This window comes from Prionailurus viverrinus, chromosome B1 (assembly GCF_022837055.1).
Source record: "Prionailurus viverrinus isolate Anna chromosome B1, UM_Priviv_1.0, whole genome shotgun sequence".
Classification (NCBI taxonomy): Eukaryota; Metazoa; Chordata; class Mammalia; order Carnivora; family Felidae; genus Prionailurus; species Prionailurus viverrinus.
In genome coordinates this window covers 192537917-192554608 of record NC_062564.1, presented here as the reverse complement: position 1 = coordinate 192554608, position 16692 = coordinate 192537917, and the positions used below count along the sequence as shown (strand labels likewise).

Below are 16692 nucleotides of genomic sequence, written 5' to 3'. Positions count from 1 at the left end.
CCTCTCTAAACTTCAGTTTTCTAATGTGTAAAATGAAGATAAAAATTGTGCTAATTTGCATGTGAAAATTAAATGTGATTAAAACATATACACATAGTGTATGACACATGATAAGCACTCAGTAGATATTAACTATCATTATCCCAAAGAGCAATTCTTAGTGTTGAAAAACCTGCAAGACAATTTACATATTATTAACTACGTGGTTTTAAGGGCTGAAAGTGATTAATTCAAAGATGTAATATTTGACTCATAACATTGCTTTTATTTTTTTTTTAAGTTTATTTATTTTGAGAGACAGAGAGAGAGAAAGCATGAGTGGGGAAGGGGTAGAGAGAGGAGAGAGTAAGAATCCCAAGCAGGTGCTAACTGGCAGTGCAGAGCCTGACACGGGGCTCGAACTCACAAACCGTGAGATTGTGACCTGAGCCGAAGTCAGACACTTAACTAACTGAGCCACCAGGCACCCCCATAACTTTGCTTTTAAATACTTATTGTTACTTTGTAACAATCTTAAATTTACAGAAAGTGTTTCAATCTTAAGTATGGTAAAAACTTTTATTTTCCAACTATTGGAGAATAAATGGATGTCCCATGACCCTTGAATTCTTCAACAAGTAATTCCTACAGAGGTATTCTCTTACAAATACAAGTATCAAAATCAGGAAATTAACAATTATACATCAGGCACAAAGCTACTGGACAGTCACTGCTCTTAGGCCCCTTCTCAGTGAATGGTATAGGGCATGTGTATATATACACACACATTTACTTCTATATACTATACACTATGAAAATCATGAGTTCATACCAGTATCTCATTTCCAGTCCAACACTACAGACAGCATTCTAGTTTTCTCCAATTCCATATTTGTAACTCCCTTCTCAGACAATGAGAGGCCTGGTTCCCATTATCTTTAATATTTATTTTTTTGACCAGTCTCCCTGTATATAGCCAATCTCCCATTGTGGCTGCCTTCCCTTCTCTACAGGGATGCTTTCCTTGACCCTCTCTGCCCCAACACCCCCATGCCTTCTCCATGTGTATAACTTCCTCATCTTGTTCAGGTCCCTATTCCTCAAGCCTGGCATCTGTCCTACAAGAATACCTTCCTCCTCCTGTAATACCCTACCTATATTAAGCTGACCCTTCCATTGGGATGCCTTCCTCTCCCCACCCTCAGGCTTTGATATCTTGCACTGGGATGCCTCCATGCACGGACTCCCTCCTCATCCAATCTGCTTCAATACACCCACACTAGGCTACCCTCCTTTCTTTCCCCCCCCCCCAACCTTCCAGTAGCTGTCCTCCTTATCATCCTCTTACCCTGTTGAGGTCTAGACACCCCTTACTAGCACCAACCAACCCTCCCTCATACCAGGTCTACTATCCTTCATAGATACCCTGCCTGGACTCTGACACCTTGCACCAGCATGCCCTTCTAGGCAGGTTACTCCTCACCTCTCAAAACTCCATCAACCCACATGGGGACCCTCCTCATCCCTGTCAGGCTCTGACATGCCATTCCTCCAAAAGGACATGGCTCCTTCTCCCACATACACCATCCAGTGCAGACACTTACCCTCACTTGGTCCCATCTGATGGTTTCAGTACTGAATCGTTCAGAAAGGGAAGAGGATAAGGAAAAATTGGTAACATTTTAAAGAAAGAGATACAGTGAATAAATTGGATAAGTATCCACAGTCAGAACTGATCAAAAGCATCATCTCTTTATCAAAGTATCTGTTTTTTCCACTTAAAAAAACAGTTCTCTATTCTTTCTAAATTTAAAAAGTCACTTGATAAAGAAGTTAGTCTTGTCTTTCTTTTCTCACCAAACATACATTTTACTTAAGTATCTTACACAGGTCTGTAGAAAATCTAAAAAGAGTGAGAGTTTAGAAAATATGGTTGTGGGGCACCTGGGTGGCTCAGTTGGTTAGGCATCTGACTCTTGATTTTGGCTCAGGTCATGATCTCATGGTTCCTGAATTGAGCCCAGCATCAGGCTCTGCGCTAAGTGTGGAACCTGCTTAGGATTCTCTCTCTCTCCCTCGCCCTTTCACCCTGCATGCGCACTCTCTCAAAATAAATACGCTTAAAAAAAAAGAAGAAGAAGAAGAAGAAACATGGTAGTTTCAAACAGTAGAATTAAATATTTTTTTAAACATCCAAAATATGTAAGTTTGACTTGTTTTCAGTATAATACTAGTATCATTTCCAGTAAACTTACCTCCAGATATAACTGCAAAAAGTAGCTTGGATTATTGGAGGAATAACACCTTTTCCTTGCTCCTTGTTTCTGTGAGGAAGGATGCTTCACAAGCATAATATCAGCCTCTCTTCACCCCTAGGGAAGTGAACTGCCTGATCTAATTGGTGATTTTGCAAAGAATAACTGAGTAGACAGAGCTCAGTTCTGCTCCTTTTCCCCTTGGGAGTCAGCTATTGGGAAAACATACCTGCAGAGAGCTCATATTTTGTTCTGCTTCCCTAGTATGCCTAGAACAGGATGGCTAAGTTGGCCTATGCCAGACCACGTGATTCTCCCAAGCTGTTCCTCTAACCTGATCTAATCAGCAATAGAAGTGATATTCTGGCTCCTATCTTTTTCCTTGTTTCATTTTTCAAGTTGTTCAGAACCCAGACAGAAAAGAAGGGTGCCATTTGCAAGTACTTCAGCAATCCAACATCTTAATTAATATATTGAAGTGGAGATTGCTCATTTCCCAGTTTTGACTTAAAAGGGCTGCTTCAATTTGAGCTTCTTAAAACTATTACAAACAAAAAAACCCTTAAACCTGAACCAACAGCAGATGTTCAAAATGAACATAAGCCAACTTATCTGATCATGCTTATTAGCCATTAAAAAAAGAAAAACTTCAAGACTCATAATTTCTTCCTTATAGAGGCCATAATTTATACTTCTAGTCCCACTCCCTACTCCCAGTCTATATTCCAATGACTCTAGAGTGCTGAATATTCTCAGAATATATCATTATTTAGACTTCTATACCTTTTGCTTTTACTATCCCTCTGCCTGTTCCTTCCACCCTACTCTCCTGCTAGATTATTTAACTCAGGGATAAGAGAACTATGGTCTATAGGCCAAATCCAGCTATTTTTGTAAACAATTTTGAAATTTTGTTAACAATTTATTGGAATACAGCCATGCTCATTTATTTATATATTGCTTTTGCACTGTAACAGTAAAGCTGAGTAGCTGCAACAGAGACCATATAACCCACAAAGCCTAAAATATTTACTATCCAGCCCTTTACATAAAAACTTTTACACAACACAGGAAACCTCATCAACAAAACAAAAGGGCAACCTACTGAATGATGTCTGCAGAGAAGATAATCTGCAAATGATATATCTGGTAAGGGGTTAATATCCAAAATATATAAAGAACATATACAACTCAACACACACACACACACACACACACACACACACACACACACAAATCCAATTAAAAATGAGATTACCTAAATAAACATTTTTCCAAAGAAGACCTACAGATGGTCAACAGACACATGAAAAGATGCTCAACATAACTCACTAATCATTAGAGAAATGTAAATCAAATCTACAGTGAGATATCACCCCACACAAGTCAGAATGGCTAGTATCAAAAAGACAAGAAATAACCAGTGCTGAAGAGTATGTGGAGTAAAGGGAATGCTTCTTCACTTCTGGCAGGAATGTAAAGTGGTGCAGCCACTTTAGGAAACACAGTATGGAGGTTCCTCAAAAAACTGAAAATAGAAACACCATATGATCCACTACTGGGTATTTAGCCACAGAAAACAAAAACACTAATTCAAAAAGATATATGCACCCCTATGTTTACTGCAGCATTATTTACAACAGCCAACCCAAGTGTCCATTGATGGATGGATGAAGATGTGATAGATAGACAGAGACGTAAGTCAGCCATAAAACAAGAATGAGATCTTGCCATTTGTGACAGTACTGATGTGACTAGAGGGTATTATGCTAAGTGAAATAAATCAGAGAAAGCAAGTACCAAATATTTCACTTATATGAGGAATCTAAAAACAAATAAACAAACAAAAAAACCCTAGAATGTTAAATACAGAGAACTGGTGATTGCCAGAGGGAAAGTGGGTGCAAGGATGGGCCCAACAGGCAAAGGAGATTAAGAAGTATAAACTTCCAGGGGCACCTGGGTGGCTCAGTCGGTTAAGCATCCAACTTTGGTTAAGCATCCGACTTCCGTTCAGGTCATGATCTCACAGTTTGCGAGTTTGAGCCCCGTGTCAGGCTCTGTGTAGACAGCTCAGAGCCTGGACCCTGCTTCAGATTCTGTGTCCTCCTCTCTCTCTGCCCCTCCCCTGCTGGTACGCACACATGCTCTCTCTCTTTCTCTCTCTCAAAAATAAACATTAAAAAAAAAGTATAAACTTCTAGTTATAAAATAAATAAATCAGAAGCTGAAAAGTATAGTGTAGGGAATAAAAAAAGTATGCCAACTCTTGCTTTCACTCAATCTTTTGAAGTTTCATCATTTCAGATCCTTCAAATCAAAATTAATTGCTCCCTCTTCTGTCTTTCCGTTATATTATACCAACTCTGATACTTAACATCCCTGACAACTGTGAGTGCTTTAATAAAAGCAAAGTCTAAGCCCTATTTCTTATACACTAAGCTTTTTACACACCCACAGTCCCCACCTCTCCTAACAATTTTCATTCTTAGGGGAAGTATTTTGAAAGAAGCTTCTGCCCTTTTCTCTACCCCTTATTGAGTCCTCCCAAAGGAAAGAAGAATGACTAATATTGGCAGCATCCTGATAGTTGTTCCTAGCGGGATGAATTGTTGTTTTAAAGGTCACTTTTCATGCATGGCCAAGCTTCCCTCTTACTCTGCCTAGATGGTCACACCTTACCAATAAGCAAATCACATGGCAAACTCACCAAGTTCTACCAGGCACAGAACTTCCCAGTATTTTAGAAGAGGTCTACAGTTCTAACTGCTCTGTCTTTGATTGTTGGTAAGTTCAATTCAGGAGGACAGGGAGTAAAGAAGTCTGATTTGTCCATACAACCTCACCATTTAAATTTATTTATTTATTTTGAGAAAGACCATGAGAGCACGAGCAGGGAGAGGGGCAGAGAGAGAGAGAGAGAGAGAGAGAGAGAGAGAGAATCCCAAGCAGGCTCCACTTGGTCAGCAGTCAGCTCAGAGCCAAACACGGAGCCAAACTCACAAAACTGTTGAGATCATGACCTGAGCTAAAATCAAGAATCAGATGCTTAACCGACTGAGCCACCCAGGAACCCCAATACAACCTAATTACCTAAAAAGTTAACATTTTGATCTTTGAGTCCTAAGTCTATTTCCAGTTCAGAACCCAATAAGGAAGAAACATAGAATTAAACACTCCCCTCCCCCCCATCAACTGCCACACAGTAGGACTCAAGATCTGTGAGGATTAACTGACAACAGTAAATTAATTGGAATCATTTCTTTAAATTGTATAACATTAATTCCACATATCTTAGTGATGAACTTAATTAGGAAAAAAATTTTTGAAGGAAAAAAAAAAGAGATACATTTAGAGATCACATTCAGTGACTCAAACCAAGCCCATCCTATTTATCTGTCTCAACATATTGTTGCTATCAAGTCTGAGATTAATTAAATAATATACAAACTAATCATTGATATTACTGATTCAAAAAAGCAGTCCCCACCATAATGGTATCTCCTATTTAAGAAACAAACATCCCTAGACCCCAGGGTCTTCCAATTACTGCCCCATTTATCTTTTTCCTCACAATGTAGCTTCTCAAATGAGTAGTCTAATAATCCTTTATACACATCTCTTATTTTCTAACCTATTACAATGTGGCTTCCCTCCCCACCATACTGTTGCAATTTACTAATAATGTCACTTAGAACCTCCATGTTGCCAAAAACAATGTATACTTCCCTATTTCAAGATACTTAACATCTCAACAACATGTAACAATCTCCTCTTAGATTTGGCGATACTACTCTTTCCTGGTTTTCCTACTTATAGCCTGCTGTCTTACTTTTCAGTGTAAAAGTTCAGTGGCCTTACCTTGGGGCTCCTCTTCATCTGCCCAGGGAATGTTAAGATTTCTTAAGACATGGTATAGAGTACTCTACTCTCTAATTATCCCTTACCCCTAGGTAATCTCATCCATTTCCATGGATGTAAATATCGTCCTCTTTTTAAATGTTTATTTATTTATTTTGAGGAGGGAGAGGAAGAGAGAATGAGTGGGGGAAGGGCAGAGGGAGAGAGGGAGAGAGAATCCCAAGCAGGCTCCACGCTTTCAGCACAGAGCCCAAGGCAGGGTTCAATCCCATGAACCTTAAGATCATGACCTGAGCTGAAATCAACAGTTGGATGTTTAACTGACTGAGCCACCCAGGCACCCCTAAATACCATCTTTATGCTGATAATTCCTTAATTTATATCTTCAGCACAGAAAAAAAAACTACTGTATAAGTATTACAGCACCTTTCCCCAAAACAAAAAATAGTGAACATGTAAGGACAGATATTATCTTAGTTTACAGAAAAATGACTTGTGCCAAAGGCTATAATGATTAAGGCTAAGAAAAAAAAACATATTCCTTCAATTCTTAGTCCTTTCTACCATTTGTTAGGACTCAGTCCCTTGTCCCTAAATGATTTACTACTTAAATATGAAGACTACTGGACAAGTTACTTCCTACATACAAACCTTGCACATACCCATCAGCAACAAATTGGCCAGGGCACCTGGGTGGCTCCACTGTTTGAGTGTCGGACTCTTGATTTCGGCTCAGGTCATGACCTCACAGTTCATGAGTTCAAGCCCCATGATGGGTTCTGGGCTGCCAGCATGGAGCCTGCTTGGGATTCTCTGTCTCCCTCTCTCTCTCTGCCCCTCCCCTGCTCACTCTCTATGTCTCTCTCTCGAAATAAATAAATGAATATTTAAATAAGAAAAAAAAAGAAATGAATTGGCCAATCTGAATGAATTAATGAAAACTTGTTTTTCAGTAAATACTTTAGAAAAGACTCTAGGTTACAATTACAAGTTACTGAGGATGCAGGGTAGAACATACAACTAAAAAGATACTCAAGAATTTGGGGCAATGTATACAAAAAAGAAGTAAAAGCAGATGAAAATGTATAGGCTGTCTAAAGAAGAAGCTAGACATACAAATAAGGAAGAAGCAGTCTAGTAAGTTATGATGTACTTCCTGAATATGGTTATTAGTATTTACTTGATGAAGAAAGACAAATGGGAGATATTACTGCTTTGTAAACTACAAACCAAAGCAGTTATTTCAAATAATGATTTAATATAGACTGAAACACAATAAAACCAGCAATGCAGATATTGATATAAACCAAAATCTTATCTGAATCTCCCCAAAGTGCTTACTTCACGATAAAAACTGAATCTATGAGACAGTGCAAACAAAGTAATAATAACTTGGCAACAAATAAAATAAAAAAGAAAAACAAGAAGTGAATGTAAGTGAGGTTAGGTTTCTTGTCAATTATGAGAAAACTGTATAAAATGAGAGGAGATAGAGAAAAGTGATCTTTCATTAAGTTTCACATTCTCTTACCTTCTGTGGTGAATAAAAACTTTTGAAAGAATTGCTTAATGATAGATTCAGCCCTAAGTATGGACTCTAATAAAGTTAAATGGGTCCCCAAAATTTTGAACCTACGAATTTAGTGCTGTAACCAACTGTTATCACCCATGAATGCTGGCCATATACATACACACCAAGAAGAAGGAATACTATCAAAAAAGAAAAAGATAGGAAGTCCACACACAAAATGTAGAATAAATGAAAGACTAGATTTACTAATAAGGGAGAAAAAATTGCATGCCCCAAAATCTACATGCCTTTGTTGCTTTCTCTTCTCAAGACTGCACTGTTGTAGAGTTAAACACCAGGGCTGAAAGTCAGACAAGTCAGGGGAGCATGGGGGAAATAGTAACAACTTCTCAAGGTGCACAGCCAAGCCTTGAGGGATACACATATATAGCCAGTCACGGGAAGTAGTATGGACATGAAGAGACCAACCTGTAGCCTCTAACATTTGCAAAAATACAAAATTTGCACACTACTTGTTTCTAAGGATGGCAGAACTTTACCCTCCCAAGTATAAAATAATCCAGGAATATAAGGGATTTCAAATATTACATGTAAAATCCATTGACATGCCTCTTTAAAAATTTTTTTTAATATTTATTTTTGTGAGAGAGAGAGAGAGAGAGAGAGAGAGAGAGAGGCAGAGAGAGAGAGGGAGACACAGAATCTGAAGCAGGCTCCAGGCTCTGAGCTGTTAGCACAGAGCCTGACACAGGGCTTGAACCCACAAACCGCGAGATACAACCTGAGCCAAAGTGAGACGCTTAACAGACTGAGCCACCCAGGTGCCCCAGACCTGCCTATTTTAAAGACATACTGGATACATGTCTTAAACACCCATCTACTCATTATCAACACAGATTCCATTTTCCTGGTGAACATTATTAGTGCCATAATTTACACGTTTTTAAATGGGTAAAAAATTGGCTACAGCCAAGTGCCAAGGTTTTTGGGTGGCTGACCCATCCATACCAGTCTTCATCAAATTAAGATTTCTAAGTAAATCCACCCTTTTGGAATTTACATGGCAGTAATGAAAAGATGACGAAGAAGTTTGTGGGGAGACAAAAGATCAGAAGGCAAGAAGTAGCCAGAAAGAAATGTCAAGTTGATTATCTAAAATTTTATTTACCTGGACTGCCCTATCTTTTAAGTGTCACAGCTCTATGAGTCGCTCCCATAACTTCTTCACAGGTTAAAAATAGAGGAAGAGACTATCCTCTGACACTGATACTGCTATTATAAATGGCACAGGTAGTTTGGAAGAAAGTTGCACTCTACAAACACTTGCAGAGTGCAAAGCTTTAAGGAAGCATAAAATACAGAGTAGGTACCAACAAAGAGTAGCTGCAAGATGATCTAGTATGATCTAGTAGGATACAGATTTTTTTTTTAATGAATTTAAACTAATTTCTTGTATTCAGTTACTACAAAGCCAAAAGATTCCTTAGAGTGTAGGAAGGCATCAGATGTCTTTTTAGTCACTCCATATATAAAAAGACAGGATTATACTAAGTGATATACTAAGTGATATACTAAGTGATTCTAAAACCCTGACTCTGTGCCTCTAAACTAACCTTAATACAGATAATGCAAGCCCTCACTATCTTTTCCACTAACATGCCTCATGATCCTTTTATTGTGTACCAGCATTCCCACCAGACAGAATCTACTGGCAAAAGCATAAAGCTCAAAGCTGCTAATAACTTGTATAAATCACTAATAATAACACCTAAAATTTATGGAATGTTTTTTATATGACAGACACATATTAGCATATATCAACATAATTAATTCTCAAGCCACTTTATTATCTCCAATTTACAGATAAGAAACTAAAGTACAGAGAGATTAGGCAACTTGTAAGTGGTAACACTAGGTTTCAAAGGTAGTCTAGCTCCAGAGCTTACTTATTTGCTGTATTAGTCTATACAAATAAAAGATTTGGGGGAAGATAAATTAAGCTATAGGTGTGGTTATTATCAACAATCTGAAGTAAGTGGTACCATGGTATCAAGAGTTGGCTGGAGCTACTACACCACAGAACTACGTTGTGCAATGAGGTAGCCATTTGCCACATGTGGCTAATAAGCACCTGAAATGTGGCTAGTTCAAATTAAGGTGTGTTAGATGTATGAAATATCTGATTTCAGGGGCACCTGGGTGGCTCAGTCAGTTAAGCGTCTGACTTCAGCTGAGGTCATGATCTCATGGTTCCTGGGTTTGAGCCCCACGTCGGGCTCTGTGCTGACAGCTCAGAGCCTACAGCCTGCTTCGGATTCTGTGTCCCCCTCTCTCTCTGCTCCTCCCCTGCTTGTGCTCTCACTCTCTCTCTCTCAAAATAAATAAACATTAAAGAAAGTTTTAAATACCTGATTTCAAAAATTAAATATTAAAAAAGAATTGAAACTAACTCATTAAAAATTTTTGTATGGATTAATGTTAAAATATTTTGAACATACTGGCCTAGAAAATGTGCTTTTCAAATGTGGCTACCAGAAATTTTAAATTAAATATTTGGCTCCCATTATAATTCTACTGCATAACGCCGGTATGTAGGGAAGAAACTGGAGTTTATAGAATGATTCTAATCAAATCTTTGCCATTTTGTTTTGACGTAGCAACCTTAGGCAAATCAGTTACATTGAGTATTAGCTTTTGTATCAGAAAAATAGGGTTTAAAAACAGTGCTGAAACCTAGTGTTCAGATTTTGGTATCTAAATCTATTCTACACTAAAAAGAATGGAGATGCTCCTTGGAGAAATGGCTGATTTAAGGGCTGGGACAGGTTAAGTACAAGATTAACCTGGAATATCTTATTTTGGCAGGAAGTGCTCAAAAAATCATTTGAGGGGCGCCTGGGTGGCTCAGTTGGTTAAGCATCCGACTCTTGGTTTCAGCTCAGGTCGTGATCTCAAGGTTCATGAGATCGAGCCCCACATTGGGCTCCACGCTGACAGCATGGAGCCTGCTCAGGATTCTCTCTCTTCCCTTCCCCTGCTCAGGTGCTCGCGCATGCTCTCTCTCTCTCTCATAAAATAAATGAACTTTAAAAAAAAAATCATTTGAGAGATAAGGGTGAGAGGGGTTGTAGAGAGGTGTGATTTGTAAAAAAAACACTGGAACCAGCTTGATGAGGCACCCAAAGGCCAAACCTGAGACAATCTGGGAATCAAAATAATGACAGCAATGGATATAGCCATTAAATAAAGTAAGAATCCATGAGTTCAGGAGTGCCTGTCAGTTGAACATCCAACTCTTGATTTTGGCTCAGGTCACGATTCCAGGATCTTGGGATCAAGCCCTGCATCAGGCTCCACATTGAGCGTGGAGCCTGCTTAAGATTCTCTCTCTTGCTCTCTCTCTCTCCCTCTCCCTCCCTCCCTTTCTCTCTGTCTCTCCCCCCTCTCCCTCTCTCTCCCCAGCTCATAGGTGTGCTCTCTCTAAAATAAATAAATAAATAAATAAAATAATAATAATCCAGGAGTTCATACAAATAGAAATAACTGGATAAATAAATAGTGGAGAGGAGATGGGAAAGATGGCTTTATGACAGAATACCAACTACTAATTATAGAAGGAATGGTGAAGATAGAAAATCATGAAAGGATGTTAAAACTTGTGAGTGAAATATGGGTGTGACTATGTAGATATTCTGTCCCTCGAAACATTTTCCCATAAATTACATATCAATTACAAAAGGATAAATAGTAACTTTCAGGGAGAAATATGGAGAACACCACCTTAACCAAATTTTCAAACCTAGTATCACCACATTGGGACAAACCAACATCACGAACCTCAAGATATGATGTACTGATAAAGAGAGAATATCTCTTTAGAGGTATTCCTGCCAAAAATGTATAACCAATCTAGTCATGAGAAAACAACAGACAAATTCAAATTGAGGGACATTGTACAAAATAACCATTCTGTACTTTTAAAAAATGTCAAGGTCAAGAAATACACGAAAGGCTGAGGAAGTGTTCCACGTTAAGAGAGACTAAAGAGATAGGACTAAAGAGATCACAGGATACATGATGTGGGGTGGGGGGAGGAAGGGGACTAATAGATAAAAGATAAAAATTAAGCATGAATTATGAAATAAATAATAGTATTATATCATTTTTAAATGCCCTGGTTTTAATAATACACTGTGATTAGGTAAGATAATGTCCTTGGTTTTAGGAAATATACACTGAAGAATTTAGGGGTAGAGAGGTATGATGTCACCAAATTATCCTCAAATGATTCAGAAAAAATATACATAGATAAATAGATATAAGGCAATAATGATAAAGCAAATGCAGCAAAATGTAAGCAAAATGTAATACAACTGGTGAATGTGGGTAAAGGTATACAGGAGTTCCCTGTACTATTCTTCCAACTTTTCTTGTAAATTTGAAATTTTATCAAAATTAAAAGTTAAGAAAAAGTAGAAAAACAAAAACTTGGCCTGTCTCCCAGACTGACTATCCTAATGGACTATACAAGTTCTGGTAATGCTTAAAAATATGCTAATGCATTTCCTTTATCCTCAACTTTACTTTGTTTTAAATTTTATGACTTATCAGATACTAACTGTATTATATATTCCATAAAATCCAGGACTTTGTCTGTTATCACTTAATGAGTCATAGTCATAGTCATAATGAGTACTAGACACTATTTATTAAATCCAGTAAGCACTCAAACATTTGTTAGCTGAGCATACTCAAAATTATAGTATAGGATGATGATAGAAAAATAATCGAATTATAAATTGTAAATAGAGCTACTGATTAGGACACAGAATTTGTAGAACAACTTTTCAATTAAATTATAAAGAAAAACCAGGAATAAAGTACAGAGTAGTCAGAAATCTAACCTAAAGACATGAGTTCCACAAATAGAGAAAGGCAAACATCACTTTCCTTATCAAGGGTTAAACATCTTAGCTAACTACCAGCAGTCATGACAACTAAAATGATCTTTTTCCTCCATGAAATTAGAATAATATAGATGAGTTATAAAAAAAAAATCAGGTTACTTTAAAAACCTAGGCTAAGAACGGAGATTTAAAATTTCACTACTGGCTCAATATTAATTTGTTATATGACCCTAAATTACTGCTTACAATTCCTATGTCTCATTTCAAAATAAGACTTTTGGTGGTGGGGGCGGGAGGGGGCGGGGCGACGCGTGGGTGGCTCAGTCAGTTGAGCATCCAACTTCGGCTCAAGTTACGATCTCGCTGTTCACCAGTTCAAGCCCGGCAATCAGCTCTGTGTTGACAGCTCAGAGCCTGGAGCCTGCTTCAGATTCTGTGTCTCCCTCTCTCTGCTCATACTCTCTCTCTCTCTCTCTCTCTCTCTCTCTCTCTCTCTCTCTCTCAAAAACAAATAAACATTAATAAAAAAAAAGACTTTTGGGTCATTTCATTTTCTTTTCAAAGGTAGAAAGTGTAATGTTTTATAAAAATTATTTCAAGCAATAAGAGCACTTAATATATTCAATGAAAAAATACATATAAATATTCACACACATGCAAAGGAAAAAGAATATGGCTTTTTTGTAAATATGTTTACATAGTATTGAAAGTAAGCACATTAATAGCAAGAGGCAATTTAAAATAATTACACAAACTACACTTAATCCCAATTCACACTATGAATAGGTGCTTCACATATAGGATACTGGGGGGGGGGGAACCCCAATCAACAAGTGTATATCCTGTTTAAAGGAGTTTTACTGTTTATTTCAAAATAACAATGACAAAAAGTATGAGATGGATTTTGCTAGGTCTCCTGACTGGGACTATGGGAAACATTTCTCAAATATAATTAGAGCCCAGGAAAAAATTTCCTTTCAAATACAGTACAGTTATACACATTACATTAAAAATGTAATATAGAGATTGCATGTGAGGAATACCACATCCACTCAATTTTCAATATCTTCCAATCCTACTTGAGTATCCAAGTAGGTAAAGCAGAAAGATATTCTAAACCCCCTTTTCCATCAAAGCCAACATCGTGTTTAATTAAAATTTTACAACTTTTCAAAATACACATATTTTTGTGATACACATATCACAAAATACACATATTTTTGTGAGCCATATTTCATGGATCTAAGTAAGAAGATACGAGAAAAAACCCAAAGAATTCTAAAACAAAAACTGACCTAAGACACCTCCGAATTACTGTGTGCCGCGGCAAAACTTAACACAATTATATCGTGAGCCAGGGTTTCAATGCTGTCATCCTGCCTGATTCTAACCGAACGAACTCAACAATTTCTACACAGGTTGTCAGTGGAACGATCTTTAGATAAGCAATTGTGAAAACGGGTCCATTTTGTATTTAGGAAGCACTAGCAACAGTCAGCTTAACATTTTTATAAAAGAATAATACCGTGAGGTTTTGTTTTTTTTTTTACTTTTTTTTAAGAACTAAATCATTCATAAATACTTGACTAAAGAAAGCTATTTCCCAGAATGGTTCCTTAAATAAAACCAAAATATATTTTATAAGGGTAAAACATTAAGTTGCCTAAAGTGAACTTAAATGCTCCTAGTCAGAGCAATCTTCTTTCTTGTCATTTCCCTATTTCCACCGTTTTCTGCAGTGCACATTTCTGAGCTGAGGCTGTATTAGTTTATCCTACCACTATCTCCTTTTCACTAGTGAAAAACGAGAAAGATCTTCAGGCTAACCAAACATTTCTGAGAGGGGTGGGGGAAAAGGGGCGCGAGGTGGCGCAAGAACAGATGGAAAGAAGGTAAGAGAGTTGTTTTCTTAAGGCACTAAGGTTACTCCTCAACTCCAAATGCTAAGATTTAATCGCCAGTGGAGCAAGCTGCTGCCGCTATCCATCCACTTCTTAAGACAATGCAACCCTCCTTTCTACCTCTTCCCCTACTCTCCTACCCGCAACCGCCTTCCAAAACAAACAGGCACAACACACCCCATCCCATAACCCTCCTTGCCCCTTCTGTGCCCACTAAACCAACCTGCTGGATAACAGCTCCTCGCATACGTCTCACTCAGACAAAAAAGCGACGGCGGCACGGTGGGGAGTTCCCACCACCTCCTGCCACCCGGAGCAACCCGCAGAATGACAGCCCCAAGCCCAGAAGTTTGTAGCAAAACGATTCCCACCCCACCAAAAGGGAAGACCGAATTACAAGAGAACGGGGATGGGAGGTGGGGAGGGCGACGTGCGTGTACATGCAGGGAAGGGTCCATCACATGACAGTACAAGAGGACCAGAGTCGTCCCGGCGTCCGCGAGGAGGAAAGGGGGGCTGGGGGAGAAGGGTGCCGTCGCCATGGCAACACCCCCCATCCGTCCAGACTTCCAAAGAGGGAGGAAGAACTTCAAATCCCAACCGTCAGCGCTCGAGCAGCTCCTTCTTAAAGGGGTACACACAGCGCCGCCGCCGCCGCGGCCGCCGCCGAGCGCGAGAGGGCAGAGTTGGGTGCCCCCGCCCCTCGGGCGACGCCCCCGCCGCCCCTCGCCCCCAGCCGGCCCACCCGCGACCCCCGCCCCGCGAGCGCCCGGGGGTCGCCCCGGTCCTAGTCTCCGGGAACTCGGCCGCGTCTACCCGCCCGGCCCCCGGCGGCGAGAAGGGGGTGTGTGTGCGCCCGGCGGGGGCGCGGACCAGCCCGCCTTCCTCCCGCCGGCCCTGCCCGCAGGCTCCCCTCCGCCCCGGCGCCGACCCACCGGGCCGCTGCCTCCCCCCGACAGGGTGGACGGCGGGCGGCGAGGGGGCACCGCGGAGTTTCGGGGAGAGCGCGAGCCAGAGGTTTCCTCGGGGGCTCGGCGAGCGGGTCCGAACTAACAGTTCCTGAGGAGCCCAAGAGCTGAGAAGGGAAGGAGCGCGAACCGCGCAGGGCGAGAGCCCCCAGACAAAAGGCAAGCGCCGGGGCCGCCGCGCCGCCGCCGCTCCCATCGCGCTCCCCCATTGAACTGACCCGAACGAGAGACTGAACTAACCCCCTCAGCCACAAACTCCTCGGGCTGCTGCAGCCGTCGCCGCGCGGAGCCGGGGCCCCGGCCCGTGTCTCTCTTACCTACACAGTGCATGAGGCGGTGGCGCCAAGAGTCGAGTTCCCGCCGGAATCCTCTCCTCTCCGCCGCGCACCGAGGGCTCCGGCACTGAGCGGCGGCGGCGGCGGCAGCAGCGGCGGCGGCAGCGGCCATTCTCTCTCTTCCCTTGTCCATCTGCGTCCCGCGTCACGCGCCCTCATTTACATACGAGCGGCGCAGGCACGAGGCAGGGGCGCGAGCCCTCGGCGCGAGCCCCGGAGCGCGCACCCCCCGGAGGGGGGGTTGATTGACACGTGTCACTACCTTCCCTCTGCCCTTCCCTCCCCCTCCCACCACTCCCTCAGGGAGAGGCGGGGAGGGAGCGTGAGGAGAAGGAAGCAACCTGCCGCTTCCGCTGACCCCGCCTCCCCATCCACTCCCATCTCCCTCCTCCCGCCGGAGTTTACTCAAGCAAGCCATACTGCTCCCACCGCCCGCGAAAATCCTGAGCGGGAGCGAGAGCCTCGGAGCCCGGCCAGAAACCAGCGTGCTAATGGAGCGGACTAGCAACGCCTCCCTTCTGACTTCGCGACGCGACTCAGGCCGCCTGGAGACTTCACTTCCCAGGCTCCGTTGCGCCGGGGTCCCGAAGCGGAGCTTGCCGCCGCGACGCGATGCCTGCCGGTCGTTGTAGTCCAGCAGGGATGGACACTCACTAGTTGTCTCACACTTGGGCTTGCAGACCGGCCTCTGACTTCTTTGCGCTGTGCGACTTGTGGGTTTAGCCTCCAACTCTTCATCAGGATTGCGCTGCCAGCGTCGCCTGGTCTGACCCAGCCGCCTTACATTCTCTGGGCTCCCAGATAGAAGAGCGGTGGAAACCGCCCGAGTTGTCTGCGCTTTGTGCTTTAAGTCTTGGAAACTTTTGGGGGTCACTGTCATCCTGCCACCGGGATGACAGGAATAGAGCAGGAATAGATGCAGGAATAGAGCAAGCCGGCCATTCGGCCGCATCAG

General features: G+C 41.4%; 1 protein-coding gene across 10 annotated transcripts in view; it reads right to left on the bottom strand.

Annotated features, from left to right (window-relative positions):
* LCORL (ligand dependent nuclear receptor corepressor like) overlaps positions 1–15978 on the bottom strand; it is a 166763-nt gene extending 150785 nt beyond the window's left edge. For 9 of the 10 annotated variants that reach the window (XM_047855645.1, XM_047855641.1, XM_047855635.1 and 6 more), the window contains exon 1: positions 15720–15978. In XM_047855645.1, coding sequence (XP_047711601.1) covers positions 15720–15870 — 151 coding nt within the window. In that variant the 5' untranslated portion in view covers positions 15871–15978. The remainder of the gene's footprint in view (positions 1–15719) is intronic. The other variant, XM_047855636.1, reaches the window with a different exon arrangement.
* Between the last annotated feature and the right edge of the window lie 714 nt (positions 15979–16692).